The sequence below is a fragment of the Trichosurus vulpecula genome, chromosome 3 (assembly GCF_011100635.1).
Source record: "Trichosurus vulpecula isolate mTriVul1 chromosome 3, mTriVul1.pri, whole genome shotgun sequence".
NCBI lineage: Eukaryota > Metazoa > Chordata > Mammalia > Diprotodontia > Phalangeridae > Trichosurus > Trichosurus vulpecula.
In genome coordinates, this window is record NC_050575.1 from 436,104,661 (window position 1) to 436,113,731 (window position 9,071).

Sequence of the window (9,071 nt, forward strand, 5' to 3'; positions counted from 1 at the left end):
AAATCCGCCTCCAGAGAAACAACTGATGGGGGCTGAATACAGATCAAAGCATACTATTTTTCACTTTATCTTTATGGCTTTTGGGTGGGGGGGGGGGCTGTCTGTGTTTTCTTTCACAACATGACTAGTAAGGAAATATGTTTTGCATGATTGCACATGTATAATCTAGATCAAATTGCTTATCCTTTCAGGGAGGGTGCAGGAGACGGAAGGAGAGAATTTGGAACTCAAAATTGTAAAAAACTAATTACTGTTTTTACATGTAATTGGAAAAAATAAAATACTATTCAAGAAAAAGCCCAAATGCAGGATAATTCAGAAATTCAGAAATGATACGGCGGGTAATTCACCCAGGTTTGACACGCAATCACCGAGCCTAGCGTGAGCAGATCACGCGCCTTCCAAGGGCTCACAGTCTGCACGGAACAAGGCAGGGGCAGCGATTCTGTGCTTGGAGGGCCCGTCCTGAGCCTGTTCTCTAGCCGGACGCACAGAGCTCCATACCGACCTGGGGAAGAAAGGTGCGGGCCGCAGTGGGAGGCAGAGGCAGGATGTAAACAGAGGCTCTCTGCCCAATGGTTGGGGATGGGGCGGGACCAGGGAACACAGGGGTTCGGGGTTTAAGGGAGCCACGTGGAAACCTGCAGGGTGTGGGCTCGGACGCTAGAGTAATAGGGAGCCAGTGCGGGCCTGGGAGCAGGAGGGGAGGCGGGCCGACTTAGGGCTTGGCCGGGTTCCCTGCCCCAGCCTCCGCTCTAAGCTCCTCCCCTCCCGCCTCTGTAGCCCCGCCCCCACAGTCGCGCAAAGTTCTTTTCAATCCCTCTCTGGCCCCGCCCCGCGTCGTGCGTGCTCGTGCTCGAGGTCGCCGACGCGCCGTGCATGCGCGCTGACGTGAGCGTCTCCGTTGAGCCCCGGCTCCGCCGCGTCAGGGGCTTGCCCCCCGAAGCTGCCCGGCCCGGTAAGAGGGGTGAGGGCAGCAGGTTCTCTCCCGGATGGCATCGGGGGGCCCGTAGTGGGGCGGTTCGGTGAGGAGGGGGATGGGTAGAGGAGGCTGTCCTGAGAAAGACTACGCTTAGCCGGTGGTAGGGGAGGAACCACAACGACCAGGATGCACTTGGTGCTGAGCGGCGCATGTGCGGACGTGACGTCAGGGCGCCCGCGGCTTCCAGCCACTGTTCTTCAAGGGGGGAGGGCGGGGCTAGGCGGGAGCGGGGAGGATCAGCTGACCCAGGAAGCCCCTCCCCGGGTCACCCTAGCCATCCCCCTGCTGCCGGGCGGGGCTGCTTCCTGCGTCGGGCCTCTCAGATTGCCGAGGCCTTAGGGTTACGTTCTTAGAGCCGGAAGTGGCCTTAGAGGCCGTCCCAGCCACACCTGCCATCGTGCAGATGAAGGAGCAGGCCCGGCGGGGTGAAGGGGCGCCCGTGGGTAGAAACTGGCAGGACCCGAACTCGAACCCGGGACCTCGGATTCCACACTTAGAGCCCGCCCGGTAGTTGCCCCAGGGAGCCTCACAATGATAACAAAAACAGAGGGGGCCATTTAAGCGGCGCTGCACGGCCCCTTTTACCTCCCGCGCTGGTGCCGTCCCCATTTTACAGACGGGGAGCCTGAGGCAGGCGGGTCGCACAGCTGGCAGGATTGGAACCCGCCTCTTCCTGACTCTGTGCCCGGGGTCCTAGGCGAGAGCATCCCCAGGCCGACCCCGGGCAGGCCCCTGCCTCGATGGCCTCCAAAGCCTTGACACCCCCTCCCCCCCAGGTTTGTGTTATCCGAGGGTTGGATCAGCACGTCTGATAGCCCCCGTGTGGTTCCACGTCCAGTCCGACACTCCGGACCCTGGGGTTTTCTGGGCAGAGATACTGGAGGGTTTGCCAGGTCCTTCTCCTCTGCTTCGAGGCCAAGGTTAAGTGACTTGGCCAGGGTCACACAGCTAGTGAGTGGCCGAGGCAGGACTTGAACTCGGGGCTTCCCGACTATCCCTTGAGCCACCTCGCTGCCCATCCCAGTTGATGGGGAACCGTCAGTGACTCCTTTTTTGGATTTAATCGTTTGACTGGTTCTGAATACACCAGATTGTCCTCCGGTCCGGCTCGCATCTCCCTCTTTTCCACCAGAGTTGCATGAACACCCTGACCCGGGGCTGGAGATGGGAGCAATGCCCTTTTCTCCTTTGTCTGAAGCAGGGAGGGACGGCCTGGAAGGTGGCTTAGGTGGCTTGAGGGGGGCAGGGGCATTTGGAAATGAATGGCGCCTAGATCATCTTCTCTCCCGTCTTCTGCCTCCTGCTTCTTTCCCTTTAGGCTTAGCTCATCTCACGGGGAGCCTTTCTTGATGCTGCCTTCCCCCTTTCCTTCTCCCTTATTTGCGTAAATTTGAATCAGGTTCCTACAGACCAGGCATTTAGCAAGATTTTTTTCCCGTTTCCCCGGGTCATTTCCCGTTTGGCTAAATTGATTTTGTTTTTGCAAAACAAAATCAACCATTTTACTTCTTGTGTAGTTCAAGAATTCTTTACCTGGGGGCACTTGGACAGGGGGAAAATACATCTTTATTTTGCTAACCTTTGGTTTCCTTTGTAATGCCATATTTTATCCATTTAAAAAAATACTCAGAGGAGTCTGTGGATTTCACCAGACAGCAAAGGGTTCCATGATTCAGAAAGAAAGGCTACGACCCTTCCCTTCATCTCACTGATGCCTGTTCTTTTTGAACATCACAGCATTCTGGACAGGCTGCTTACCCCTCTCTGCTCTCCCTCACTTGCCTCCAGATTGAACTATTCCTGGTAACAAACAAAAACAGCCTATATGGTGACTGTGCCGCAGAAGCAAAAACCCTCATTGTAACCAAAATACCCAGTGTAGCCAAGACAAGTGGGTGATGTTGTCTCGGGACACACGCACTGTCTGCCCTAGTCTCTCTTCTTGCTGCCTGAAAAAGAGGCAAGTGTGAGATATACTTTCCCCCTAGAACATCCCAGCCCTCTGCTTCTCTGACGAGGGAGCTGGGCCTCAGGGAGATGGCATTGTGCCAATGGGCCAGTGCCCTGATCCCAGCCGCAGTCCCCTGGGACCATCCAGAGTGCTGTGCCCCTGTATCCTGGCCGGGGGCTGGAGGAGTCAGCCTGCAGCCGGGGAACAGGGCTTTTCTCCACTCCTTGCGTAGCCCAACAATGCTTTAACAGGAAAGACAGCCAATTCTGCCCCAGATTCCAGCGTGGGACTCCTCTGCCTGCTCACCTGTGAGCTCCACAGTCAGAGGGCAGAGTTGTCTTCACTTTGGATGTCCCCAGGGGTCTGCACACGGTTTGTAAGATTGTAGGTGCAGAGTGGAGGGGCTTTGGAGGCCATCTCTTCTAGCCCCCTGTGGAAGCAGAGGCCCAGCAGTCAGGGAGTAAGCATCCAGTGGGGGGAGACAAACCCAGGGCCTCTGACTCCCACGGAGCTGTGTTAGATATTGGACGGCATAAACAAATGGTCCCAAATTACCCTGGATCTTGTCCTGTTTGGGGCGCTTCTTGTATGTAGTTTGGGTCCCGTAAGAACTGGGCTCTAACCACTTGCTTACTACTAGCCCAGGTCCTTCGATTGTGCTTACAGACATTCTGCACCATGATCAGTTTAGACAAAGATTTTTCTATCAGCTTGTGCAGCGGAAGGCTCTGTTAGGTGAGCTAAGTTGCAGTAGATATAAGATTGACCCCATGCATCTTCCACAGTCTCACTGCTGCCCGCCTCTTCTCTCTCCCAGATTGCCCCGGATTCCCCTTTCAGGGCGAAGCTTCCAGGCACCATGGTCCATGCCTTCCTGATCCATACACTGGGTGCCCAGGCCACCGGGGATGGTGCGTTGTGCCGAGTGTTGTACTCTCGAGTGTTTGGGTCAGAGAGATCACCAGGTGACCCCCGGCCTCACGGTCCAGAGAGGGACAGGCTGCTCAGGAAGGAGCAGCTGTTGGCCGTGGCCAGGTAAATGGCAAACCCAGGTGGGCTTCCCCGTGGTCCACGGCACATTTCTGGGTCCTCCCCCTCCCCCATTTTCATCCCACTTGGCATTGTGAGAGGAGCACCTCACGCTGACACAATCCTCTCAGCTTTGCTTGTCCCCCACTTTCCTCCCAATGACCCTGGCAGGTGGGGACTCCGGGAATCATTGTGCCCATTCTGTAGATCCAGAAACAGAGGCTGGAGCAGCGAAGTGACTCGCTGGCATCCTCACCCAGCTCTGCCCATTGCAAGGTCTGGATTTTTCCACTCGACGATTCTATTGTTTAGGACAACTAGGAAGGTAACCCCTCCTCGAGAAAAGTGAGAAGATGCTTTCCAGAGTCAGATTCTTTGGGATTATCCAGTGGCAGTCTGATGGTTATTTATTTTTAGTCTGAACCAATTTGACAGGGCCAAATTGTACCCAAGCCCAGCTAGATCTTAGGGAGACCCAGGGGTGGAAAGCAGCCTTTGTGGGATGAATGGACCTTTTGTGGAGGCAGGCATGCCTCATCCTGTCCTGTCTCCTCCATCTTTTTCATCAGGGCGTGGCCACCAGCCAAGAGCCCCAAATTCTGAGGGCCTCAGAACTTGGGGTGCTGTCTGCTCTCCCAGAGCAGCCCCTGAAAGCCCCTGGAGCACAGGCGGCTGTGCTGATGTCTCCCCATGCTGGCCTCCCAGAGTCAGGCGTGTAGGTATTGGAAAAATGCCAGGACCACACTAAGCATATGATGCAGAGGTAGGGGGAGGAACATCCCCCACGTTTGGGCTTAAGAAGAGCCCTCTGAGTATGTAGGGGTAACTCTTTCCATTTGACAGATGGAGAAACTGAGATCTAGGTGAGCCAAGGGACTGAGCCAGTAGCAGAGGTGGGCTCCAGCCCAAACTTCCTGACTCCCGGGTGGGAGTTCTTGGCACCACACTTGCACATGTTCAGACCAGGGTGAGAGGGGCACAGTTTTACTCCTTTTCAGAGGAGGCCTCCCAGAAGGGGGTGACTATGAAATAAGGCAGCAGGATATTTGCCCTTCTCCATTCCGAAGCCATTGCCAGCCTTTTACTCTCTTCAGTCCCCCTCCTGTGGGCCTGAATTCTGTTCCTTCCTCAGACAGGCAGAGTCAGCATGTAAGCTGCTGCAGCAGGCATCAGGCCGGCCTCCCATGGATCTCCTCCCCCAGTCCTCTGATGAGCCCATCCCTCTGCATGATGCCCCCTCTGGGGTCTTCCGCCTTCAGCCTGGGGACCCGTTCCAGGACGCCAAGGTTGCCGTGTGGCTTGGGGTCCTGTCCCTGGGTTGTGTCTTGGTTTGTGAACCTCATGAGAATCTGCTGCTGGCTGAGAGCACCCTACGCCTGCTCACCCGCCTCCTCCTGCACCACCTGAAGCTGCTGTCCTCAGGCAGTGACATCCTCCTCAGAGTGGACCGCATCGAGATCATCCTCAACCACTTCCTTCCGCAGGGCCAGCTGCTCTTCCTCAATGACCAGTTTGTTCAGGTATTGGAGAAGGAACTGAGTGCCAGCTTGTCCAGGTGAGGGCCTCCCATGGGCCAGCCAGGCTGGGCCTGGGGCCAAGAGGGGCCCCCGCTGAGCCAGAGCACCCTGCTCGGTTTCTGCTGCTTGGCCCCTCCCTCCACAGACAAAGTGTCTGGGGTGCAAAAGATGACATTGCGCTAAGGGCCCCCACGAGGACAGACCACCGTGTCTGGTGTGTCAGAAGAAGCGATGTAACTGAGAGCCCAAGATTCTCTATCACCACTCACTCTGCCTCCTGAGGAAAACTCTCCTCTCTGGCCCTCTATGGCTCGTAGCCCCATGCTGGTCTTGGCTGGCTCATTCCCACTCAGGCTGCTTCACTCTGGGCTTGCGATTGATTGGAGAGACCGAAGCCACCAAATGGTTCCTTTATTGTCTCATGGAGGCAGCTGTAGATACTGTGGCAAGATGACTGGGCCACCTCCTGTTCTGACCCCGCTTCAGTGATGCCTTTTAGACCCTTCTGTGCAGGCCATCATGGGTGACACTTTTAAGTCTTGTGTCCACCACACGTTTCCATTGCTTTGAGTCCCCCTTAATTGTGGCCTTTATGACAATACAAGGTTCTGGGATTTGAAGCTCTCTGACGTTGCCAAGAGAATACGGGCACAAAGAAAGTAACCAGGTTATGCCTCCTATGTTGTGCTGCCCAAAAGTCCTCTTAGGGAGAGATCACCCAATGATTTTCCAGATCACATTGTAAGTGTTAGGAGGTGACTTCCCACACCCTTCTCCTATCCCATTCAGGCCATAGCATGGGCTGATTGTAAGGTCTGGCCAGTGGTAGAAGGGAGGTAGGCTGGAGACCACAGTTTTTACCCCTTGTATTTTGTTTACGCTTACTTGTGTACATGTTGTATTCTCTGATAAAATGTCAGTTCCCTGAGGGAAGGGGATGATTTCATGTTTGTTTTGGATGCCCAGTGCTTAGCGTAGGGCCTGGCCCATCCATTGAGGCGCTTAATAAAAGTTTGTGGATTGATTGGGTGTCCTCATCAAAGGTCTGGCCTCTCCCGCCTGGATAGGATCCCAGGAGTCTGAGTGATCTTAGCCTGGGCTCTGAACTTTTATAACTGACTTTTAGTATAATTGATTCCCTTTGTGACCCTGTGGGTTTTATGCATTTAAAAACATCATTCTGAGAGAGGGGCCCCAGGCTGCACCAGACTGACCGGCCCAGGGGTCCAGAACACAGAAAAGGGAAAGAAGCCCCCATCAGTTCGTGTCTTTATTTCACACAGGAGGGAGCTGATGCTTACAAAGGTGGACCAGCTTGCCCAGATTCAGAATTAGTGCCTAGCAGAGATGAACCCAAGCTGAGCTGCTCTGGCCCCCAGTGCCGCATTCCTTCTGACCCTTGCCCGGCTTCCTCTCCTGAGCCAGCGGCCTGGACTTTCTGGTAGTGATCGTGAGCCGAGTTTGGTGTCTGCCTCGTTGCACTCTTGAAGGGAAGGAAGGAGTGGCTTTAGCTTCCATAACTGCTGAGTTGGCAGAAACGTGATTTTAAGTGCAGGCAGAGGGCTGCCCTTCAGACTAAGGGGGAGAAGAGCCCCTGAAGAGACAACAAGAAGGACAAAGGTCCCTCCCTGCAGAGGAACGGGGCCAAGGACCTGGGGCGATTGTTCCACACTTGCCAACCTGGCAGGTATAGACTCCATAGGCCACAGGACAGCCTTGGGCACCTGGAGCTTTCCTAGTAGTAGGATCTATTCAAATGTAAAGGCCTGTGATTTCATGTGTGTGGGTGCATCCCCTACCCCCCCAGACCACAGCTCTCTAGACACTATAAGGGTCTTGGGGGGCAGTGGCCAAAGCATGTGTCTGTGTGTAGCCAGTCCAATGAGGATCGTTGCTAAATTTAGCCCCAGCAGGTCCTCAGAGACAGTCCAGAGCTGAGCTCCTGGATGGCGGCTTTCCAGCCTGTCGGATCCTGCCAGCATTTGGCCTCCCCTGGCCAGCCTGGCCTTCTGGGATGCAGGGTCCACTCCACTCCACATTGGCAACAGGCCCAAGAAGAGACTGTGGAGACTGGGCTGGGGGGCCCAAGATGCCCTCATGATTGAAATGAACTACAGTGTCTGCTCAGCATTTTGTCCCAAACTGCTCCGATGCCACCAGCCTCCTGGGACTTTGGATCTTTAGGCAACTAATAAGTGCTTTTTGATTGTGCCAGGTTCCATGCCAGGCACTGGGGCTCCTCTGAGGAGGAAAAACCTGTGCATTGATGTGTCTGTAAGGCAGGAGGGCCTTTATAGCAAGAAGTCCCGAGGAGCCGGAAAAGCCTCCAGCAGGGGTGAACGAATTTATTTAGCTCGCACTTACTGTGTTGGAGGCCTTTACTCTGTGAGTAGCCAAGCTACAAATGCAGAAACAAAGCTGTGTCTGGGACAGTGGCAGAAGGAATTTGATAATAGTTCATGGCTCCAGAACTGCAGAGGATCAGGGAAGGAAGAACATATTCACGAGATGAGGAAATGAGAGCAGGAAGTGAGGTACAGCCAGGCTGGGGCTATTCCTGAAAAGCTCTTCTGGGCTCTGAATCGGGGCTGGAGATCCCAAGTGGTGGAGGTGAGGAAGGGGGCACATTCCAGGCCTGAGGGGCCGCTTGTTCAAAGGTCCGGAGAGGGGAGATGAATTTTGTGTGCCAGCTAAGGAGGGTGGCAAGGGGAGCTGAGTGTCGGAAGCCTGATGAGGTAGGCTGCTCTGTGCTGGGCTTCTCTCAGGCCAATCGCTCCTCTCCATTCATCGCTCGATGTCCCTGGCTCTCTGATGACCTCTTCCCTCTGCCAGTGATTCCCAGATCTCTATGTACAGCCCCAGCTGCATGTTCCCCATGTGGCCTTCAAGTGCATGGGTGGCCTTGAGGTATCTCCAGTACAGAATGTCCAGAACAGAGCCCATTTATTAGATCTCAAACCCTGCCTTTTCTTTATTTGGGTGGGGTGGATGGAGCACTGGACTGGGCTTCAGAAACAGTTGAATCCTGGCTCAAACCCTTACTTAGCTATGTGACCTTGGCCGGGTCACTTCACTTCCCTCAGTTTCCCCATCACCACCTCCAGTCCATAGCCAAATCTCTTGCATGTTTCTTTTTCTCCCCCCCCCCCAGCCCCTAATTCAGTCCCTCATTACTCTGGTCTGAACTGTTGCACTCGCCTCCTAATTGGTCTTCCTGCCTCCAGCCTCCCCTTCCCCCCCACCCCAAGTCTGGCCTCCACACTTTTGGGAGTCGAGTTCCTAAGTTATGGGTCCGACTGTGTCATTGCCCTGCTGAATAAACTCAAGTGGCTCCCTCTTAATCTAGAGTAAAAAAATGGACTTCTTGTTTGTGTTTGAAGGCCCTTCACACCCCAGCCTCAGCTTAGCTGTCTAGACTTGTTGAACACGATTCTAGAGGTGTTCTGCTGGCTCTTCCAGGAAGTGACACTGCATCCGCTTGGCTTTGGACTGGCTGTCTGTCCTTCAAGCCTGGCGTGTCCTCTGGCCTCTCCTCCACCTTGGAGAATGCTGGGCTTCCTTCACAGCCTCTTCTCCAGAGAGACCATGTACA

General features: G+C 54.7%; 1 protein-coding gene across 3 annotated transcripts; it reads left to right on the plus strand.

The window, feature by feature from the left end:
- The first annotated feature begins 852 nt into the window (after positions 1-852).
- AP5S1 (adaptor related protein complex 5 subunit sigma 1) lies at positions 853-8,690 on the plus strand. Of its 3 annotated transcripts, XM_036749082.1 has the most exons (4): positions 853-958; positions 3,751-3,968; positions 5,095-5,482; positions 6,763-8,690. In XM_036749082.1, exons 2-4 carry the CDS (start codon positions 3,793-3,795, stop codon positions 6,922-6,924), a joined length of 726 nt encoding a protein of 241 aa, XP_036604977.1. In that variant the 5' UTR covers positions 853-958; positions 3,751-3,792; the 3' UTR covers positions 6,925-8,690. The 3 variants fall into 3 exon arrangements, with proteins under 3 accessions (XP_036604977.1, XP_036604979.1, XP_036604978.1); XM_036749084.1 differs by lacking the exon at positions 6,763-8,690 and having other exon boundaries at positions 5,095-6,503; XM_036749083.1 differs by lacking the exons at positions 853-958; positions 6,763-8,690 and adding an exon at positions 1,175-1,758 and having other exon boundaries at positions 5,095-6,503.
- The last annotated feature ends 381 nt before the right edge of the window (positions 8,691-9,071 follow it).